At 42.7% G+C, this 24,045-nt stretch overlaps 1 protein-coding gene across 4 annotated transcripts in view; it reads right to left on the reverse strand.

Annotated features, from left to right (window-relative positions):
* znf462 (zinc finger protein 462) overlaps window positions 1-24,045 on the reverse strand; it is a 44,031-nt gene that overhangs the window by 17,853 nt on the left and 2,133 nt on the right. For all 4 annotated transcript variants that reach the window (XM_044011735.1, XM_044011736.1, XM_044053730.1 and 1 more), the window contains 2 exons: window positions 5,770-6,020; window positions 389-5,586 (listed from right to left, as the gene is read on the reverse strand). In XM_044011735.1, the coding sequence (XP_043867670.1) occupies window positions 389-5,586; window positions 5,770-5,980 (5,409 nt within the window). In that variant the 5' untranslated portion in view covers window positions 5,981-6,020. The remainder of the gene's footprint in view (window positions 1-388; window positions 5,587-5,769; window positions 6,021-24,045) is intronic.

Raw genomic sequence — 24,045 nt, forward strand, 5'->3', positions numbered from 1 at the left:
GACGACCACTGTTCCCAAATACACAGTGCATTAAATGAGATCAATGGCATTTTAATGAACTAATTGTGAAATTAATTATCACACCTCATTATCTGTTATGTGCTTTTATACTGTGTACACCTGATGACAGAGAAGAGCCAAATTGAAATGTAAAATGATCTCTTTAATTGATTTTTCACTTAATTACTTTGGGTAAACCTGCAATGAATGTATGCTTATGTAAGTCATGTTATGATTAATTATTATTGTACTCTCTAATTCTGTTTCTATTGGATGTTTTTGTGTATGTACATGGGTGCATTTAACCTCAGGGAGTCAAACTGGGTATGATAAAGTGTCGTGGTTTGAGACTACATTGACTGACAGTCGTGTTTTTTTCTTTGCTCACCTTCTCAGGTTTGCAGTCAGGCACTTCTGGGCTTCTCTGTTTGCTGAGGAGCTGCTTCCTCCTCTCCTGCCTCATAGCCCTCTTCTGAAACTCGTCATTGTGATTCAGCAGATGCCGGGCCAGAAGCGGCAGAGCCAGGAACTTCAGCTCACAGTGGGAACACTGGTACAACTCAGAGTCCTCATCCCCAGGACTGGGCGACATCACAAAGTCCCTCTTCAAGTCATTGCTGTGGTGGTCGTTGTAGTGCATAGAGAGCAGCTCGCCTGCGCTGAAGGACAATCGGTAACATTTTAGACACTTGAATGGCAGCCAGTCATCGTCTCTGTCCTCTTCGGGTTCAAGCGGAACCTCCAGCACATCCTTGTCTTCCTCTGCCTCAATCTTCTCGGGTTCTTTGGCATAGATAACGGTAAAGTAGCGGCCGAGCTTGCTAGCATGCTGCTTCTTGGGGAAGACACCTGGATGGCGCTTAATGTAATGCGAGACGATGCTCTTCCTGCTGAAGGCCTGGAAGCCACAGAGAGAACATCTTCGTTTCTCCACTGCCAAACGCAGGTCAGCACTCATTTCGGAGTTTTCTGCTTCCGGTAACGGGGTTGCTATGACTTTGTTGGGCTTTTCAGTTAAAGTCTTGGACGCAGCCAGACAATGGGTGTAATAAGCATCAATGTCATGGCGCTTCTGGTAGTGTGCTGCCAGGCCTTTGCGTATGGGATTTGTGTATGCGCACAGAGCACATTTAAAGACATTGTTTTTCCCCTCAGGCTGAGCACGGACATTGTTATGCTTGATGCGGTAGTGTCGCGCGATACCTTTTCTGGTGGAACAGCAGTACTTGCAGAGCTGACACTTGAATATTGCATGTTTTTCTGTCTTATTGATGGGTAACGGGGAGAGGGTGAGGTCCAATTCACTAACATCTTTTGCCGTACTTGATATATTACTCGCACTGCATTCAGCCACTGGCTCTGTGTCTCTACCGGAACAGAAATTAGTCAGAGAAGGAGTGAACATTTCGGAGGCTGACTGATTGTGATACTTCTCATAATGAATTTTGAGTTTCTCCAGTGTGCCATGCGTATACGGGCACATCTTGCATCTGTATGCGCCGTAGCCCTGCCTTTGAGTTTTGCACTTGTCATCTCCTTCATTTAGGTCAGCGATTTCCTCGATATCATCTGCAAAATCCTCTGCAGTCACTTTCACTAATGGGTGTCTTTTCTGATAGTGAGTGAGGACGCCATGGATGCGGGAGTTAACGTATGGACAGTGACGACATTTATACACAGAACTCGGGTTGATGTCTGCCTCCTGTGCAAAATCTGCAGCTTTTACTTTCATGCCAGGGTGTTTCTTTCCATAGTGAGTGAGGAGGCCATGGAGGCTGTTGTACTCTGACAGACACACAGTACACTGGTAAGGATTGTTAGAGATGGAAAGGCGTGGGTGGGGAGGATGGGGACTACTTTCTTGATGTGAGGTGGCAATGAGCAACGCACCATCATCTTCCACGGACTGACAATTGAAAGACGCATCTTCTTTGGCAACTTGCTGGTTTTCAGCTGAGCCGTTTCCTTTGATGATATCCAAGAGCACAGATTCATCCCCTTTGATAGCCCAGGGATGGACTGCCTGGTAGTGACTGGTGATGTCCCATATTGTACAGGCCTCAAAAGCACAGTCTCTGCATTTGTAATGTTTTGTTTCCATATTGCCTCCTTGTTGCTGGGTGGTCTCCGGACCAGCCCATAGCTTACTGGCCATGTATGTGTAATCGACATTGTGCTCTGGATGGCGTCTTTGGTAATGGAGAAGCAGGCCCTGGGGTTCCACATGGGAGTAAATGCACCATTCACAGTGGTAACCAGCCTCCAGTATGCCATCTTGGTAAGCCCAGTGTAGAATTGTCATGGATGTGGCTTTCACAGTGGGGTGCTCTTTCTTCAGATGCTTCTTCAGGGCATAGACATAGGGGGATGTGTAGGAACAGTGTCTGCATTTAAGGGACCGCAGGGGCGAAGCATTCTCAGGGTCAGGGGGAGGTGGGATTGCAGTAGAGGAGGCATTATTTGACTGTACCATCTGTGCACGCTCACGCTGGCTCCGGACAACTGCAGTGTGACGACGGACAAGGTCAGCGTTGGCCTTTGTTTCCCTATGTTTCTTCTGGTAATGAATAAGCACTCCTTTTACAGTGCGGTTGCCATAATCACAGTGCTGACAAAAGAACAACTCATCCTCTCCTTTCTCACCGCTTCCTGGTTTAGGGCTTGAGTTGGTAGATCCATCGTGACCATTATTTTGAAACGGTTTCAAAAATTGCTTGGGAGTGGCTATTTGCAATTCATCCATTAATTTCATCAAACCAGGAGTGGGAGCACCATGTTTGATGTATTTTGCTGTTACTTTTACTTCAGGGTGCCTTTTTTGATAATGGACCAACACACCAACAACAGATCTGTTGCTGTACACACAGTGTTTACAGTAGTACATTTCTTCATCTGAGCCGTACAGTGCCGCGCTTGACTGTTTCTGAGATGTAGACATGCTGAGGTTAAATGAAGAGTTTGTGGAAGGCTGTGACTGATCCACTGACATGACCTTCATGGTCTTCTGAATACGGAAATAAGACGCCTTTTGGTCTGGGTGTTTCTTCTGGTAGTGGACCAAAACAGAGTGCATGTTGGGGCTAGCAAAAGAACACACATCACAATCATAAATGACAACATTACCACCCACAGTGTCTTTCAGTGGGTCTACCTCAGTACTAGTTTCAGGGGGCTTGGAAGCAGGTTTCAGCACGGGGCTGGAGGAGGACCTGGGCGTTGACGTGGCAGAGTTAAATGTCTTGGGACCAGAGTTCAGTATTTCCCTTAGAGTTTGTGATTCACCCGTTTTGTGGGGCTGCTCTACAATGTAGCTGGAGAAGATCATGGCATTGTTGATTTTAACTGTGGGATGCATTCTTTGGTAATGGGGCATTAGGCTCCTGACATTGGGGCTTGTATACGAACAAAAGCGGCACAGGTACAACAGATGTGGCTGGTTGAAATTGAGAACATTACTTGCTTCAGGGTGATGATCCATGTAGTGTTGGTGTAGATCATTGTAATTTGTATATTCAATGTAGCACTCTAAGCAGCGGAAGACAGCACTCTGGTCTTCAGGGTCCAGGATGTACTTAAAGCTGAACTTGATGTACGGGTGCATCCTCTGGTAATGGGTGCTGACGCTACGAGCCGACTTGTTTTGGTAATCACAGTGTTTACAGTAGAAACGTGCAGTTCCGGTTTCCTCTGAATAGTCACTGTTCTCGTGCACCGTGCCGTCACTGGGATCAGCGGAGATGTTTTCACTGTCATCTGAGAGAGTCAGTGATATGGGAATGTTTCTAGGTTTCGACTTGGGGTTGCTTTTTCTTTTTCCTATTCGACCTCCCTCGTGAGAGAGCAGCTGTGTGTTGTAGGCAAAAAGTGGGTGTTTGCTGTCATGGTTTCCGGTCTCGTCATCAGCAGTAGTATGATTTTCTCCCGCTTCCTCATCATCCATGTCATCCAGATTTATGATCATGTCCTGCTGACTTTGGCTTATCTTACTTTGAAGGTTACTGGCAATTTCATCAATTCTAGTTCTCTTTTTTACTGAGGATAAGTCCAAAGGCAAGTCATTAATGGACTTCCTGGCTCTTTTTCCTGGCACTAGGGGCTTTTTTGTAGCAAGTCCTAAAATTGAGGTCTGGGTTTTCTGTAGAAAGATTGGAGAAGCCTCCATTTCAGAGTCTGGCTGGTCAGTCAGCTGGCTTTCGAAGGCAGAGGGATCTAGGTCATCACAGTAGGAATGCTTATGCTGCTGGTGAACCCTCAGGCCTTTTAGAGTGGTGGTAGAAAAGCTGCAGAGTGTGCAGCGATGAGGGTTCTGCTGGTCGTTCGGTGTGCTGGTTATCTTTTTCCCGTTCACTTTGGAGCTTACATTACCCCCATTAACTGGCTCTCCACCACTGTCGTTCTGCGATTCTGGGCTGTCACTTGTTAGGTCCAAGGTCTCTAAATGTGAGGAATTGTGGCTCTGCTTGTGTGTGCCTAGTTTAAGAGAGCTGGTGCAAATAAATGGGCATTCATCACATTTATACATTGTGGTTTTGCCAGACAGGTGAATGTTTTCAATGTGGCGGGAGATGCTGCGCCTGTGCATGGTGAGGAAGGAGCAGAAGGGGCACTGGAAGCGATTCATGTACTTTCTGAAAGGTATTCCTTTCGTCTCCAGTAATTTGTTATCTTCATCAGATAAAAGCTGCTTTGCGTCAGCAGACAGGGTTCCACTGTAGCTGGGATCATCGATGTCACCCAAATCTTCATCATCGACATCGTCTTCTAAGCTGCTTCTCGAGTCTTCCTCATTGAGTAGGTTGGCATCCATATCCATGACACTGTTGGAGACATCGGACGAAGCAAACCTCTTGGACAAAATAGATGAACCGGTGCTGTTGGGTGTAACTGCGCTAATCTGTGCATACTGAAAGGATGCAATCTCTGGGACCGATTTCTCAAAGGTGTTTTCTGGTGTCTTCCCTCCTGAGTCCTCTACCTCTCCATGAACATCAGCAAAACTTGTCTTTGATCGACTTGGACTATGGGAAGAGGAGGGAGAATCTGGTTTGGGTGAGCTCCCAACTGCCTCGCCGTCCAGTTCTGCAATGGAGGAAACTACCTTGACCTTGTCACCGTGCTCCTTCACTACATGATTAGTCCAGCTATCCTTCTGGTCTGTTTGATAGTCACACCATTCACAGGCAAATGTTCCCTTCATGCGTGCGTCCGCTTTGTCAGACTCCTCTGCCATCTCAGTACATTCTGAAGCATCCCCAGCATTCTCCGGGGGAACTTTGCTATGATACATAAGTTGGTGTTTCAGTATCCTTGCTCTGCGCGGAGACTTGTATGTGCAATACTGACATGAATACACTTTTGAATGGTTGTTGTGTGTGATTACAGTGTAGCTGGGCTGCTTATCCGTCTGCGAGGAGATGCTTGCGTCGGACTCGTCCTCCACAACGTTATGCACTTTTTTGGTGTGATTTTTTAACAGCGATTTCGATCTGAAGTAACGGACACAGAACTTGCACTGGTAAAACTGCAGATGGGTTTCAGCTGTCTGCTTTTTTGATGTTTGGTTGGAAGTGTCAGCAGAGTTGGGACCTGAAAAAAGAAGCATAGGAGTTGTGAACACTAAAAAAATGTACATTTTCTTGCCACTATTTAGTCTTTTTGTAATAAATGTAGCCACATGATAATCAGTATATAAATACTTCTGCTATTAAGTGTTCTGTCCTAATCCTAAGCAAAGCAAGAGAGACATCTGACTTAATGTGACAGACATACTTGTTCCAGCTTTGGAAGATGGATAATCCTTGTCATCCGTATTCTCATACTCTTCCTCTTCCTCGTCGTCGTCATCCTCATCTTTCAAAGAGTCCGACTCGTCTGCATCCGCAGGCTGCAGGAAAGCAGTGTGCACTTCCTGAATGTGGGTTTTCAAATCATCATATGACTCTGCACGGAAGTCACAGCCATCACACTGCAATACCTCCATCACTGAAAAGAGGGAGCACTCCCTGGAAAATCAGGGAAATCTGCAGAGAGAGAGAGAGAGAGAGAGAGATCATGAGGACAGCAATTATTTTCAAAGAGTGTCTACGATAGCAGGGAGACCCGTATATACAGAACTATAACAAAACTGTAAGACTGAAGTTCTTTCTGGACTGATACTACAGTAAAATTATCCCATTACACTTCAATATTTTGCCAGTACCATGCCCTTCGATACAAATGAGCCAACTTTTCATATTACTAGATTACTGATGGCAATTACTGCTACTACTTTGTCATAGACTGAACACATTTGGGTTTGACATCAATAGATGAATACCTGGAAACAAAAGCCAGAAGTGTTGATCTCTTGTCATATATTCATCTCTAGATGTCAAACCCAAATGTATTCAGGTTACGGCAAGAATAAAGGAATTGGCCTCACTGATCCAATACTTTTGGATACACTGTAGTACTAGTTATAGTTATGAGACAAAAGATTTAAGCATAGTCTCAGAGCAGGTTGCAGTTCCTCTACTGCAGAGGTCTCAAACTGAAATAACTGAGCGTCTCATCTGGTCAGTCCATTTGTTTGAGAAAAAGGAACCGTGCAGTAAAGGCAGGCTGTAGAAACTTAAAATGATATCCAGAGATATTCCATCATGCTATCGCAGTTGTTCACATAATATAAATATGTATGACGCAAAAGGAATCTGTAAATAATACAGACAGAAATATAGAAATAACTTATTATAGATATATAGATTATACAACTATATTAAGTGGTGGGCTGCATTTAGCCAGCAGGCCAAGAGTTTGATTTAAAGGGTCCATTAATTAGGGAACATATTTTGTGGATAAAATGTTGTTATTATTCTTTCAATGAGAATAGACATTTACATTTCCAAGAATAACTTATTGCCGAGAAACCTGGGTGGGATAAATTGATCACTTTAAATCCAAAGTTGAAATATTGAAACTGAAACAGCACAATGCGGCTTGTTCAAATAGGAGCAATACACCTCCTAAACGAACCATGCAAATTTGTTTATTTAATTTTCTGTCTCCAAAAAAGACTTGGTATCTTTCTGCATAACTAAAATAAATGTATGTCGCATTACAATGCACCGCATGGCTGGTGTGTCATGAATTCATGTAAAAATGATTTTACAGCCCTAAAATGACTGGAGCTGTCCATTAACTTTGATTGAAAGCCCCTAGAAACATGACAAAGAGGAGAAATCGAGTGATGCTGATGTTACACGGAATACTAAGAAGGTCCCACATCATTCAAAGAACAATGGAGGGACTGAGGAGGGATTATGGGCTGATTTGTCCCATTTTTATTACCTTGGGATAAGCAACAGCTGGAGAGCAGCTCCACAGCACAGTATTTAGAGCAGACTATTCCATCAGAATGTATCATCTGCTCTGAAATAAGATTGAATGAATCAACTGAGAGATGAAGGCTTTATGTCTTTGGGTTTGTCCAGAAAAAAATGTAAGCTGATGATGTGGCCATCATTTCACAGCTCTTTCATGATGGTTTTCTAATCAATCGTCATTTTGTCTGTGTTCAAAATGTCCGGCCTCTCGTGCTGGGTCACAATTCCAACACCGCAGCATCACAGTTTTATAATGTTGGCCATTTTACATGACAATGTGCACCTTCTGGTACAAACACAGGTCCTTCATCATGTCTTCTTGTTTTAGGGCAGTAGCACCATTAAACCCGAAGTTTACGAGTGGTAAAATGCACAGCCACCTTCACTAATTCAAAGTGTCACACCGTTAAAAGACCCTCGATGAAAACATTTCAAGATTAAAGCTTGAACCAGTTTTCCCTGCTCGCCATTATATTCTTGAGCAATTACAAGGCAATTACTTTTTCATCCAATGAAATACGGGACTAAATGAAAGATGGCACTCGTTGGAAGCGTAAATAAATTCTGATGAACACATCCGTCATGTCTGCATATGTAAAACCTTCTGTGGCTCCGGAGGGAGCTGCGTGAAATCCAAGAGCCTTGAGAGATGTCACATGAGGCAGACTTAGTTGAGCCAAAGCCTAGGACTTAAAAAAAACAAATCTGGTGGTGTGGAGCACCTGATCATCGCCTGAGGGCATCACCTTGAGGCTTCAACTGACACATAACCAACCAGAAACTCTGAGCACACACCGTTTGCAGTTGAGTTGCAAACACTGCTGGTAATATAGTCATGAAGTTTTAGAAGTTTTGGCACACAAAAAAACACAAAAAACAAACAAACCACAAAGTGAATGTCGGGTGAATTTCAAGTTGATTCAATACTTGTTTTCTAATTGTTTAATGGCGATTACAAAGAATTCAAACTAGATACCGTCTCACAAAGTCAGCTCTGATTTTATCAGAAGACAACTTTATCACTATGTAATTCAGCCCACTGTTCTGGATACTGAAACCAAGAAATTTCACATGTGATCCAGCCAGAGACAGTTGGGAATCCCGCCCTGCTTCCCACACCCTACCAGCCTGCCAGTGGAAAGCTCCATGTGAGCAGGCCAAGCCGCCAGTGTGTCCCTGAGCAACCAGGGGATCCATTGTTGTTCAGGGTCAGGTTACAGCCTCACCACGAGGCCCCACCCTGCCCTCTTGGCAGTTCACAGCCGTTTTGAACAAAGTTGCCTCCTAATGAAAGATACCTTGACATGGATATCAAGAGAATCCTTTAGGAGAAAGAGGGGAGATGAATTGCTGGGGAAGAGAGAGAGAGAGAGAGAGAGAGGAAAGCCTCCGACACAATCACCATCTGCCTAAGAGTTGGCTGTGTCTTTTCAGCCAGTCAAACTCCACACCACATCAAGTTAATGGGTGAGATTGTGTCACTGCTTTCATCTAGTCAGCTGGGGCTCTGACAGGCAGCGGCTGAGCTGCTCAGATCCTCCTCTGAGCTTAGCTTCAAGGGCAGCCATTTTAGGAGCTGACTATGTGTGCTTAGGTGTTCAGCCAGCACACAACATGGACCCACGGATCTGATCCTGTTCCTCAAAGGCAGGCAGCCTGTCAGTGGAAAGCTGCTGACAGAAATCTGCCAGATGCACGGTACTGTACCCAGGCACTGTTCTCACACTGCTCAGCAGAAAACATCTCAGACTCTTGCCAGCCTGTGTTTGCTCCTTTAATTCCTCACAGACATTATCTCTCACATCAAGAAATGCTCAGAGAAATACAAGAAACCGCGCGCCAGCGCAAGGCAGAATAGGTCGGCGCAATCGGCATGCACCGACACTTTGAGCAGAGAAATACCGCCGTTGTGTTTTGTAGGATCTGCCAACTACTTTCCACAAGGGGGTCTAAAAATGTGAGGCATGTCTGAACTTCTTTATCTCAGAGCTCTGCAACCCGGAGCCCTGAGGAGAAGACGAGGGGGCAGAGAGAAGCAGAAGGAGAGAGCCGGGCTGAAGGGGAAGGGTGGGAGGTGAAGGGAGGCAGCGAGAGAGCATGACAGAGCCACCTGGAAGACCTTCACTGGTGAGCAACAGAGGACAAAGCCATCAGACTGGGCTCCCCAGATTCCAAAGTCTACTGACATTTGTTAATCACCAACCGGTCTCTCTGCATCGGTGAGCTCTGCCAGCAGTCACACCCTCTACTCAAACTGGCTGACAGCAGCTGCTTAGTCTGAAAGAGGGCATTTGAAAAAGCCAGCATTAAGCTGATTAGGAGCACAGAGGTTTTGTCCTTAACTCTTGGTTACTGCTGCTATCTCACACAAAAACATCCATAGACGTGTTACATTATTATGTGGCCAGCGTCCGAGGTACAGATCATTTATTTGGCAAACAAGACAGAACATGCATCTTGTCAATCGTCACAGCCTCAATAAATAATGAGCCATTGATGGGAAATGACAGAGAGCTTTTTAGAGGAAAAATACAGTGGCAATAACAGCAGGGAGCCCGAGCTATGGAAATTGATTTTTTTTGCAGAGATGAGACGACAACATCAGAGAGAAATCGATACAATTTTAGTTTCAAGAAAGTTATGAGCCAGAGAAAGAGAGAGAAAAGTGCAGAGGTAACAGCACAATACTTCAAAAATCCTCATCTATTTTGACCCACTGTGTTCACCTGATTCACTCTGAAGAGAAAAAAGACGACTGGGGAGGATCTCACTGTGCCAGCAAAAGGAAAGTCTGCGTCACAGGAGCAGTAAGAATTTGGCCTCTTGCACAAACACGAGATAGAGAGCTGGAGATCAAGATGGCTACTCCCATTCCTTGATGTCAGCAGCCCTGGAGAATTCATCACACCAGGTCTACAGGGCTCAACATAACGCAGTCCAACAAACAGATGCAACAAACTACAGCCATGGACCGAACTATAACGGCACCTTATACTTTCAGAAGAGCTCTCTACAAAATAAATAAAGAGGGTTAATAACAGAACAGGAAAACCTGCCTTTCAAATCCTAATTACATTTAAAGAGCTATACAGTGGCAGCCTGGCAGGTTTCACATGCTGCTGCTGACTGAATAAATAACTAAATATTCAGATTTCGCAATTGGAAAGTTTTTTGTTTTTGACACATCGGTGACTTTGTTGAGTGAATTGCTCAAACGTGGAAGAAAATGCCATTGACAGTTTATTTAACACTATTCAGTATATGGAGATCTGACATTTCATCCTCATGTTTTTCTTTTAGTCATTTATTTTACAAGTTTGCCCAACCACCATTGAGCTCTCATTCTTATGGTTCATGTTAAGTTAACATTTTACAGCACTACCTGCTTTTTCTGCTTTTGCCTTCACGCCTCTCTAGGATAGTTTCAAGCCATTACTTGTTCAAGCGATCTTCCACCAAAGAGACGTTTACAGAGAACAAAATAAAGAGTCAGAATTGTTTTCAAATTTAGATTAATTTGCAGAAATCGCAAAAATCTTGTCATTATTGAGTCCCTTTCTGACAGAATTTTACATATTTTAATTAAACAATGGAGCAGAATAACGTTCAGTACTCAGACTTCTATGGAAGAGCCTGTGAAGTGAAGTCACTGCAACTGTGGAAAATGGCAGTGAAGTAGAGCTGTGGAGGTCAAGTCAAGGTCTGGGAGACCAACAAACTGTGCTTCTGCTGAACAGAGAGGCAAACAGAGAAGACTGCAGAAGACTGGCAATGTGCAATGTTGACACACAAACAGTGTCGACATGGAAGCATCACCTGCAGAAAACCTCACCTGCAACATCGTCACACACTCACAAAAACTTGAACTTGTGAAATCTGATAAAAAAGTTATATAAAAGGCGTATTAAAAAAAAACCTGAAAGAAAACAGCAAGATGAGCCAGCCCAATACCTTCATTTACTGGCATGGACATTCAGTCAAGTTCCATCAACATCTTACACACACACACACCAATTGTTTGCCTTGCATAGCTGCTCTCGAAAAGTCTCAGAACACATATTTAAGCCTTCAGGTATGAACCCTCTCTCAGTGCACTATTCCCTAAAAAGGATGTTCACAGAATGCCTTTATTCATGTTTTAACAGTTGTTTTGGTTCTGACTAGGAATGGACTCCTCAAATGTCAGGGAAGGCAAATTAACATTATCTGGTGTGTGGAGTTCCTTTTGGTGCGAGTGCAAACTCACGCTCTGCTTGGCTCATGGTTAGATTTTTATCTCTTGGCACTGTAGCAGATAACAACACTGGTTCCATAGAGAAAAGCTGGTCCGACCTGACTGACCTTCATTGTACAACACTGTGCTGCTGCTGCTGCTGCCTCATCCTATCACCGAAGAATAACATATTGACAAACACAAATGGAACACTGCTCCAGTATCGTGTCATTTTAGTTTCACATGTAAAAGTAGAGACATGTACGTACAAGCAAATTAACCTTTACACCAGTGCTACGTCCCCTCGCACCTTTAGCAGTTTGGATTCCTTCTACAAGAACAGACCAAGTTGACAGTAAACAGGGTCATCATGCAACGAGGCAAGTTCAGATAATGAGGAAAGCACCAGTGGGGGATTGCAATAACAGACCACCTTTATTATTTTTCATAAGTATATACAAGTTTTTCATTCATAGAAATCACTAACAATTATACTTTTAGGTTACCCTAAATATCTCATGGACTTGAGCAATATCTACAGTGCCCTCCAAGAGCATTGGAACAGTGAAGCCAATTCCGTTATTTTTGTCATAGACTGAAAACATTTGTGTTTGACATCAAAAGATGAATATGAGACAAAAGATGAACATTTCAACTTTTAATTCATCTGGATTTGATACACAATTTAGAAGATAGCACCTTTTGTTTGATCCCACCCATTTTTCATGTGAGCAAACGTATTGGAGCATGTGACTGACATGGGTGTTGCATTGCCCAGGTGTGTCCTATTACATTGTTTTTTCAAACAATAAACAGCCCTTAACGTCTATGCTCAGTTTCAGTCTGGGTAGGATAGGTTTGGCTTGTGGAGACTGCACCTAGAAGAACCAGAGAGCTGTCTATGGGTGAAAAACAAGCAATTGTGAATTTGAGAGAAGATGGGAAATCAATCAGAGCCAGTACAACCATTTGGAATGTCCTGAAGAAGAAAGAAACCACTGTTGTACTAAGCCACAGATGTCGAAAAAGGTAGATCAGGGAAAACATCAGCAGTTGATGACAGAAACATTGTGAGAGCTGTAAAGAAAGACCCTAAAACAACTGTTAGTGACATCAGCAATGACCTCTAGAGGGCAGGAGTGACGGTATCACAATCTACTGTTCGCATCATGAACAAACGTACAGAGCCCAAGCTGAAATTTGCCAAAAACTACAGTGACGAGGCTCAAAAAGTTGTATGGACTAGTGAGACAAAGATGAACTTTGACCAAAGTGATGGAAAGGCTAACGTTTGGAGAAAGAAAGGATCTGCTCATGATCCCAAACATACAAGCTCACCTGTGAAACACGGTGGAGGTAATGTCATGGCATGGACTTGCATGGCTTCTTCTGCGATGGGCTTATTAATCCTCATTGATGATGTAACACATGATGGCAGCAGCAACATGAACTCAGAAGTCTACAGAAACAGCCAAACTGATCCTTCATCATGCAGCAAGATAACGACCCCCCCAAACACAACAGAAGAGTTCATCTGGGGGCAAGAAGTGGAGGTTTTTAGACTGGCCAAGTCAATCTCCACACTTCATCCCTATAGAGCACACATTTGTACCTGCTGACCTACCTCAACAACTGTCTTATTCACTTTAATCCTTTTTAGGTTTATCTGTTCCAATATTTTTGTTCACCTTAAAATGTTGTGTTCCATTACAAATAATGCTATCCTCTAAATTGTGTATCAGATCCAGATGTAAATACCTGGAAATAAAAGCTGAGGCGTTGATCTCTTGTCTCATATTCATCTTGTGATGTCAAACGCAAATGTGTTCAGTCTATTGCAAAAATAAAGGAATTGCCCTCACTGTTCCAGTACTGTTGGATGACACTGTATATTTGTGTGTTTTAGGTACAAAGGACACCTAATAAGGTGGCAGGAGCGGCACCCTGCGTGGTCTTCTTTTGCTGCAGCCCATCTGCATCAAGGTGGAACTTCCTGTGCAATCAGAATTGATCTTCTGCATATCTCGGTTGGAACGAGTGGTCATTTACTACAGTTACTGTTGCATTTCAGTCGGTTTGAATAAGTCTGGTTATTCTCATTTGACCTCTAGCATTAACAAGGCAATTTTACAAGAGAACTCCAGATGACTGGATATTTTCTTTTTTTCAGACCATTCTCTGTAAAAACTCAGTAGATAAGCACTTTCCGAAATACTCACACCATCTGGTACATACAACCATGCCTCAGCCAAAGTCACATATATCGAACTTTCTGTCTACACATCTCACTGCTTTGATTTCCCGACATGAGATTGGCTGGTTGAATATTTGTGTTAAAAGAGAGTTGAACATGTGTATCTAATAAAGTGGCCAGTGTGTACATCTGCAGTAATATGCTTAAAACCCCATTTGATCCAAGAGGGTTTGACACTGGTATTAAATGACAATACCACAAGCTAACTTCATGAAACAGACAGACGAACATCCTGTAGTTTTCAAGAGCATGTGCGTATCAATGCAACGGTGTGGCGGCTCTCGCGTGATGACAAAAGCGGCGAGCTGGTCGGTGCCCTCGCCCCTCCCTGTCTGTGAAGTCTCCTTAAAATAATCACATTTGAGCAAGAGTGAACACACCGAAAATGAGACATTGATCCCACCTGGCTGATCAATGGACTGCTCTTTTCAGAAGACACGCAAGGAATCAATCATGTTCGGTATCAACGCTCTGTCATAACATTCATCAGACATCTGCTGGAATTTAATGAAACACATGGGAATGGCTCAAAGTACCGTACAGCCCAAACAACTGAACCAGAGATGGAGGTACAAACGTTGCATTGCCCTGTAGATGGTAGGCATACATGATTTAAGTTATCTTGAGCTTATAGACTGAATGGCACATGCTAACTATGATGATATTGTTTGTAGATGTTGAGTAATAATCGATATTTGGGGCCAAATTATGAAAAAATGCCAGATTGAGTAACAACATTCAACGATCAACGGTTCAGCTGAATCACCAGCTACACTCGTCAACAAAGGTCAATAATGTCTGAGCACACAAAACCATCAAAACTGTCACGAGATGTTATCAGCCACCTGGCTAAAAAAACACATATGTTAATCCCAAAAACAAATCAGTTTCAGGAAGCATATGGCATCTGTAAAAATAGGTCAACCATGAACCAGCTAAAGTCACAACCCAAAACCTTCTTCCAGCTGTCCTTCATCAAAAGCCCAGCAGAGACACTTATTGAGAGCAAAATACTCTTCAATAAAAGGGAGAAAAACACAATCCAAGACACCTTCACCCGGCTGTATTCAGTCTGACAGGGTTCTTCTTACTTGCGTGGTGGTTCATGTTGGCAAACTTGATATGGAAAGTGATCTGGAATTGTCTTTACTGAGCCAGTTCTGTGACATCTCCACTTCTGCTACTGTTAAACTAGAGTGGCTACAGAAAGTATCTATACTTTTTCAGTAAATTCAGCCATTATTTATCCAATTATGCCCAAGAGTCGTTTTGACAGCCAATTCAGCACTGGGCAGATGTTCTGGGCTTTGGCTCAGATACTCAAGCACAGTCAAGAGATGTGTTGGCTGTACCTTTGCATTGGTTATTGTTGTGTTGGAACGTTTCCCCCAGTCTCAGTGTTTTATTGTTTATTGTTGTAGTTATTGCATTTATTTAAGTTATATTGTATTTATCTCATAGTGATTGTTCTCATGGTACTTGCATAGTGACAATATAATCTACCCAAACCTCTTCTGTCCCATCAGGCTATAGAATATTTTTCCTTATGCTCTCAGTCCTTTAAAGTGCATTTGCTGAGCTCCAAGTGTGCAGTCCTATGGCTTTTACTAAAATAGGTTTCTGTCTAGTCCCACTAACATAAAGGATTGATAGATGGAGAGGACAAACCCAACTCTTGGAAGACTGGCTTTAAATGTATTCAACATCCTTAATATTGATGTGGCCACTGAGCTCCCAGAAACATAATAAACATTTAATAGATTTGTGGTTAGACATGATTTATTCAGGTAAAACAATTACTCTACCGTTTCAGATGCACCGTTTTCAGCCAGAGTAAAATATTGCACCCGTTTTTGCTCAGTCAATTTGTGTTAGAGAGGGCATTTTCTTTACGGTGATGACCTATACTCAATGTGTCCATGCTTGTGTTGAATGGAGATCAAATAGTTGACCATAATTACATCAGATCACAAGTTACATTTCCTGTCATGGGAATTTAGCCACATTCTTGCTAAATCAACAGGCATTCTTTGGTCAGAATTTGTGTTCCTGGTATTTTCCTGCTACTGAGCTTAAAATTACGTACAACATATAGCTCTTGTTAAATGCATGTAGTGGGTTGACTCTTATAGTTATTTTTAGGTTGCTTTTGGCCTCTTGGTAGTTTTTCCCTACAGTGTTTCCTCTTTACAGGGACATCCATCATAAATGGACGACCTTATCTAGATAAGGTCCTGGTGCCTTTAAGTTTGCCTTCACATTGTTCAAGGAACAAGACTGGGTCAAAACTCTACGCACGAATCCTTGGATTGCATTTTTTGTTTAGTGTTAATTGTTCCAAACATCATTTTGTTGAGATAAATCAACACTTGCAGGGTAAAATACCTTTTAGCTTATTTGGACATTTCCATTCACATATACAGCTCCTCCCAGGTAATGTCTAAAAAAAGTTCAGCGTTGAAGTGCAAGTCTGAAAGCAGCTTTTGTCAGCCACAGTGCACAGCCTCCATCTGGAAAGTAAACTTCTGCTCCACCTCTCTGCCAATGGAGCGTAGAGAGAGAGAGGTGTAACTCTCACTCACAGGGAAGTTACTGGTGACTATGGAAAGTAGCTAAGGTTTGTCCAAATTCACTCGAGTCGTCACTAGGTGTGGAGGAGCATCTGTGTCTCGGGAGTAGGAGCTGGTTGTCCACTAAGTGGAGGGCTGAAATTCGATCCTCGGCTCCACCAGACCACATGTCTTAGTTTGCTTGGGCAACATGCTGAACCTTGGAAAAGAGGGTCACACAACTGTTCAACTCATTTCGAAAGGGCAAAGGCAAAACTACCAAAACAGTGTAACATAATGGATGAGACAGATCAGGGATCCAAACAAAATGTAATATTACAATGTATTAGCAGAATAAGCATTATGATGCAACAATTACAATTAGTAGTTATCGTCACAATATGAATGCAGCTAATTGAATCTCAAATGTATTACGGGCTACACAAAAAGCAGCCATTTTTTGTTTCTTTTGGGAATGAGAAAAACCCACAAAACTTTTTTTGTTTTTTGAGGGGGAAACCTGCACAGGAAAACCAGACTGTCTCAGATGAGTAGTAAATACAGGTTCAGAGCCTTTCAGACACTGCAATCAAGCAAGCCTTGCTTATCTGTCTGCAGGCTGACCTTCACTAGTGTCACATTCAGCGGCTATAACAAGAGACACCTCATTGCAGCAGGCCCAGATGACCCTTAAGGATTCTGGGTAAACAAGATGTTCATGTGAGGTTACCACCACCACCATCATCAATGACTGAATGCGGGTTTAATGGAAGAAAGTGAGGCAAAAAGACACAGGAGTACATTCTTTTTACACCATATTACTGAAGGAATATCTACACACAAGTGCTGCCTTTGGTGCTGGTTTACGATGTCATGCAGAAGATCATCTGATTCAACATCAAAGTTAAGGTATTACACAATACAAAAGTATTCCCTCAGTAATAAATGACAATGAGTAGAGCCTGGGGGATTGGAGGATTGTGATCTTTGGACCTCAAAGTATTCTCCTGACTAAGGCCTTTGAGAAAGAGGAAGAGAGGAATGTCATTAGCGTGACATTTAGTTGCAATACTGAGCCCGAAAGAATGAAAGAATTTGTATAATTTTCTACTTTATATTACAGGTTGTCCATACTGCAAGGTCAAACAGTGCCTGTGTCGGCCCGTCTCTCTATCACAGGTGGTTACCGGACATCAACCACCCACACAGAAAGCCTTTAATACTTAATATCCCCACACATCTCTTCTCTTTATAAAAAAGGACATTTTTCTTTTCAACCCAAGACATGCAACTTTTCTTCCACGTTTCTCTTAAAAGCTGCACGGAAAAAAAAGAAGAAGCTGGCCATCAAGGAACAAGTAACCTTGTTCCAAGGGTAGCCTTTGTGTTTCCTCCAGAAAAGGGGGACAGCTGCAACAGAGAGCAATCAGTGGCAACATTTGGCCTCCTTTGCACCGAGGATAGCAACCAAGCAGAGGAGATGAACATTCACAACCATCTTCTGAGAGATTATTGTCTTCACGTTGTCATGGAGAAAAAACGCACCATTAAAAATACACTTTTTACATCTTCTGCATTCACTTTTTTGTTAATCAGCCTTCAGAGATAGTTATGTGACCTTGAAGACTGAAATTCATACAAAGCAACATAACAAGGGGCTGATAAATCCCTCAGCTAAAGCCAGCTGTGTGTGAAGATTAGATAATGAATACCCATAGTCACTCTCCTCATTCCTGTTAATAATTCCAAAAATGACCCTTTTCGTCTGAGCTTAGATCTTTCTTTCTTTCTTTCTTTCTTTCTTTCCTTAACTACTGTGTATCTGATCAATGCAATGAAAAAAAAGAAGAAGCGCCAAATGAAAAAAGGTGCAGATAACAAAGGAAGTCAGGGCACAGGAAATGAAGCAGCTGTGTGAGGAGAAAAGTTGGAAGTGAGCAGACATGCATGGCTTAAGTTCTCTGGAAGTCTACACTGCTCACCCTTCTTTTAGTATAGCCACCTCACTTGGCTGCTCTCACTCACTCTCTCTCCCTCTCCCTCTCTCTTGGGGCTGACAGAATTATCTTCTGCATCAGAGCTGAGGCTGGGCCAACACACCACACAGAGGACTCCATTTCACACAGCAGGCCCCACTGTGGCCAAGGCGATGCAGCCAATCATGCTGGAGTATCAGGGGCATGGCCATCCACCATTTTGTGCTCCTCAAGGTCTTTGACTGTCCTGCTCAGCAGAGAGGAGCTGTCTCTGCTGGCCCTGCTATCTTGTTACACAGATGGAAGTGTTTAACTTTAAGAGCACAGACCTGAGTGAGCAGCTTCCTCTCCTGTCGGTTCCTCTGCTGACTCTCATGACAGTCAGCAAAAGCAGAAGTGAGATATGTGGTTTGGCTCGCTGCAAAGATGGCCACCTAGAGTGTGGTTCTGATGATCTTCACAAGCCGAAGCAATTTGAGGAATGAGCCTCTAAATATGGAGCTGTCAACCCTCCAGTCATACAGTGTGTTGAGAGGATATGTGTACTTTTCTGGAGATAACAATGCGAGATGTTCTTTACCTTAGGGCCTTCACTTGGAGACCTAAACACATTTCTTCCACACTGAAAAGGTATTTCAGATACAAACTTAGTGCAACCCTCAGCTACATATTTTCCATCCAAAAAGTATTAAGTGCTTAATTTAATTAATAGCCTCTGGCATGATTATTTTTACAATTTCCTATTCGAAAGAATAGGTAGATATATTTGGCTTTCTCGAGAGGATTCTTCCCTTGAGCTAGAACAGAAACATTCAGATGAATTCTATCAGATACCATAGACAAGTGGGCTACAGCAAAAAAAAAATTAAAAATCTCTGAACTCATGCAACTCATGAGCTAAAAACACATCTCAAGAGCGTGAGGAAAGTGAAGGATGCCCAAGGACAGATCTTGGAGAGAGACCAGGAAGTGTTTTTCCACAAGGACAATTAGTTCAGGAAACCTTACATTCCATGCAGCCTTTTCATCCATCTCACTAAAGAAGCCTCTTCCTGACTTCCTGAATCAATCTGCCGCCATCTCAAATTGATTCAGTGTGATCTCACACAACACACACGATGAACTGTGATCAAACCACACATTAAAGTCAGCCAAACTAATGGCTAGTTTTCCACTGAATGCTCTTAATCGGAGTCAAAGGTCTAATATTGGTTTAATTCCTGTTTTCTTTTCACAGATTCACCTAAAAAAAAAGAAGTTCAGGAAAAGGCTGTGAGATGCACTCAAGAGTTTCATGCAAGTGGTGCTCGGTGGACAACTGCCAGCAAACCTGCAATGCTGACTTCCTTGTAAGACTGACATGGAAGCTACTACAGTTACAAGGAGTGGGTGAGGTTACAAGCTAGTCAAGATGGGGTATTTAGGAGTGACCAACGGAGGACACAACGCCGTAAAAACATAAGTGAGAGCCGAAAAGTCAAAGCCAGGCTGTGACAAGGCAGTCTTTTTAAAGTTTAGCAAAGAGAAGAAGTGAAGTTCCTCTTTTGGTTCACCAAACTGACCTCTTGAGGCAGCTCAACAGCTTTGAGAAGGGAAAGATGAGAGACCCATCAATATTAACTTACCACTGAGACCTCCTTTCCAAGCTGCTAAATATTTAATCGTCCTTGGACAGCTCCGTTGCTTCGTAGGCTGAGCTTGTGTGGATCCCTTCTGTAAGACCACTCCTGTTCCAGCTCAATGAAGGCCTTGTCCAGTGGCACCACACTGCCCAAAGAACGGGCGTCTCCAAAGAATTCAGGATTTTTTCCACCACAGGCAGCTCCAGACTGTGTCTCTTTAAGGTTCAGCTGGAAACCTGAGGGTGGTGTGTAGATGCCTTGAATTGATCTCACTGGACCGACACATCACCGCGAACACTTTGTAGTAAAAAAGGGTTCATGTTTCTGTGACACTAACAACCTACATGCTTCGCAAATGTGTGCCAAATAACAGACATGACAGTCTGAAAGGCCGTGTTGATGGAGAGGAGAAGAAGAGAGGAAAACCAGTTTTGCAGCAGTGTAACGTGGCAACTGACAACAGAAACTGGAATGACGCCTCCAACAAGCCACTTCCCTGTCCCCTTTTAAACCGAGATGATGCTGTGTTTGCTCTTTATGTGGCTTCGACTTATCCAGTCGATCATGGCAAGCTACAACACAAGACTACACAATCAACATCTTGCAGCGAAGTCCAAGAGGGAACATGTGACTGGTGTGTTGAAGCCCAGTCAAAGCGAGGGGAAAAGTACTGAGCGGTTCTTTTGCCGTCCTACAGTATAATGACTGTAATGTTGTGGATGTGGGGCCCGTTTGTTTCAGCCCACTTACAAGTGTAGCAGCAGGGTCAGGCTGGATCTCATGAGCCATGCATCATGTCAAGAAAGCAATCACTGGAGCATTTCAATTTGCTTTTGTGTGCCTCCCTAGTCTTCTTCACTGCTTCAGGTAGAGAAGAATGGAGGAGTGCATCACCCAGTGTTATAGAGTGAATGAGAAGGAGGGAGGGAGAGAAGGATGGAGGGAGGGAGGAAGAGCAGTCGTGTGCGTGTATAAGTAAGAAAGACAGAAAGAGAACCAACGTGAGAGATGAGCTTCATAGCCGCTTCCTTCCAATATTCAAACCATAACCAAAGCCTCATTTGTTTAATCCTCTGTCTACATTTGTGGCGTAAGCCCTGAATAACTTGCAAAATCACAAGTTGTCATCATTAAGTCACAAATGCCATCAGAAAAAAAAAGAATTCAAATTCCAGCTTCATTGATAACAATACAGACAGTGTATTCACATTTTAAAACTTCATTTACAGCCTCCGTCTGTTTATTTTTTATATAATGGTACATATTATATTATATTATTGCTATGTAGTTAGTGTTATATTAACATTAGGGGAAGATTAATACATAAAATGGAGCTTGATTAACAGAAGACAGAGAATAATACCTAAACCTAAAATCCTGATTTCTCAAAAAGCATAGCGTGCATTTACTGCTCTCTCTGTGCTCTCCGTGCTCAGACACAGTGTTGACAGACCACTGTGACGGCTTGCTCTGATGTTGTTGGATATAGGCACTCTGTGGGGCCACAACTTTATTAGGAACACTTGGGTGATCTCGAAAAAAAAGCTGACAAATCCAGCAAGATCAGGAAAGTAATCTCGCTTTGGATACGTGAGAGGAGATAGTCTGTGGCGTAAACACATTGAGCTGATGTACGTAGCAGTGGGTGTAGTGAGTATTTGAGGAGGATGCTCGACAATATTTTGAATTTGGGTTGCAGGACCTGTTTGAAAGCCTAGTTTTAGTTTTAACTTTTATATTCACAGGTTAAGTGCAGCGCTCCAGATACAAATATTTACAATAAAACTGGCAAAATCAAAAACCAACTACTTTATTTTTTATAAAGTCTTCATATATATAGAGCTGTGTCTTATAGTACACAGCATGGCACAAAGCAGTGTTGTGTAAACACACACACACACACAAACACAAATATTGATTCTATACATTTTGGCTACACACCTCAGTGCTCAATGTTAATTATTATTATTATTGTTATTATTATTATTATTATTACTATTATTATTATTATTAATAATAAATTGATTTAAAACCAATATTTTTTATTTACTAATCTGTTATTGTCATTATTGATTAATGAGCTGATAATTTCCTTAAATATCTGGATAATTTTTTCTTGTCTAAGAACCTGCACTGGTGTGAGAATTTCCTTTCACAGTTGATGACATATGGCTACACACCTCAGTGCGAGGTGTCTTGGATTCATACTGATTTTTTTTTATGACCAAAAGAAGAAGGTTAACTCCCCTTTACAGTGAAGTAGAGAAGAACTGTTTAATTTCTGTCCATCAAATCATTTTACCTTTACAATTTTCACTTCTGCCCTCTTTAAGATACTGCCTAAACATTAGGGAAAATCCACAGTCCACTTTCAGGCTATTCTTTACTCAAGTTACAATAAAACAAGTCACACACAGAGAATCTGAGGGCTTTGGGGGATCTCACAGAGCGTCTGGGGCCCACTTAACCTTGTTGGTAAATCAGCCTTACAAGAAATGCCATCTCTTCTACAGGAGCGGCAAACAGTCCTGTCCCACCTGACCTTAACCGTGGATCTGACCTGAACGCCTGTGTGCACATATTAGCCAAGTACTACTGCAGCATGACCACACTTTACAATTGAGAAAGAGTCAAGAATGTGTTGTAGACTTGTGAAAGTTACAACAGGAACCCTGCGTGCAAAGACACAGCACCCTGGGTCGGACACAATCTGTCTCCGAGGAGAAAAATAACACACATTACAATCACATCCATGTTTTCATCACCCAGGCTAATCTGAAGAACATCCACCATCCACCTGACTGTTTCCATTGCACCCGCCTGTGAGACAAATGTGTCGACCGCAGCAGATTCCTGCTCAGCCGTCCTCTATTCAGCTCCTCCTGGAGAACCTGTTTGCCCTGCCACGCCAGAGAAGGAGCATCGCCACCATTTTGATTGCTCTTCTCAGCCCCAGCATTGTCGCAGCACAGTGTGTCAAGCTCACAGTCTCCTTGTCAGCAAGATTTCACACAGTGGCCAGGGGAACTGCAGTGCACAGCCCCACTGTCACACACACACACACACACACAACTGCTAAATACACAATAACACACCAAGGCTCACAAACACACACTCACTTTCTTGACAGGCAGGTCGACAAACATGTTCAGCATGCAATGTGGGAAAAGTTACCTGAGGTTGTACGGAGGAGCCTATCAATACATGATCAATCTGTGAGTCCAAAAAACATTCTCGCGTAATGCGACACACTTGAAATGCAAAGTAAACGAGTATAAACTTAAAGTAAGAGACACAAGGGCAGCCAAGTAAACAGAGAAGACATTAGACTCTACAGATTATAAACCACACACACACCTCCTTATAAAAGTTGCCGGCGTCAAAGAGTAGATAACAGAGACTGGACCCTGATTTCACCAAAAACAAAGGATCATCTTGAGAACTTCACTCTCACACACATTCACATGCACACAGGAGATAGTGTGTGTATGTGTTGAGTCTACTTTGTTGAACATTAACTACCAGCATGGCCCCAAAACACGACATTATCCAGCATTAAAATTCTCACTGTTTGGTGTCCCTCAACCACCAAACAGTCACAAACATGTCCACAAAGTGTCATCACAAACCTTATCAACTAGAATAAGCAAATTAAAAAGCTTGAGAGGTGTGTGGCACCAACGCAGAATTAGGAAATCCAAGCTTAACCTTGCCAGATCAGACCATTCTGGCTTTGTATATACACAGAGCCAGGATTAGGAGATGTGGCTTTATCAAGTCAGGTTTAAATCATAGATACATGCACCCTCATGGCGGCATTTTAAAATGTTACTGTTTTAATATGAATGAAAAAAACACATAAGAATATGAAGTGTAAAAACACATTGGAATCTCATCAGAGAGATGCTATCTAAAGAGATAAAGCACCAGGATTACTTAAGCTTGACTGTTAGTAGGCTAACTGCAAAGAGTAAATCTCCATGGCAACTTATATGCCACTTTTTTTCTCTCACTAGGTTTAATTAAAGGTCCAGTCTGTAACATGTAGACTTTTCTTAGAGAAACGTAAT

Source organism: Solea senegalensis, linkage group LG21 (assembly GCF_019176455.1).
Source record: "Solea senegalensis isolate Sse05_10M linkage group LG21, IFAPA_SoseM_1, whole genome shotgun sequence".
Classification (NCBI taxonomy): Eukaryota; Metazoa; Chordata; class Actinopteri; order Pleuronectiformes; family Soleidae; genus Solea; species Solea senegalensis.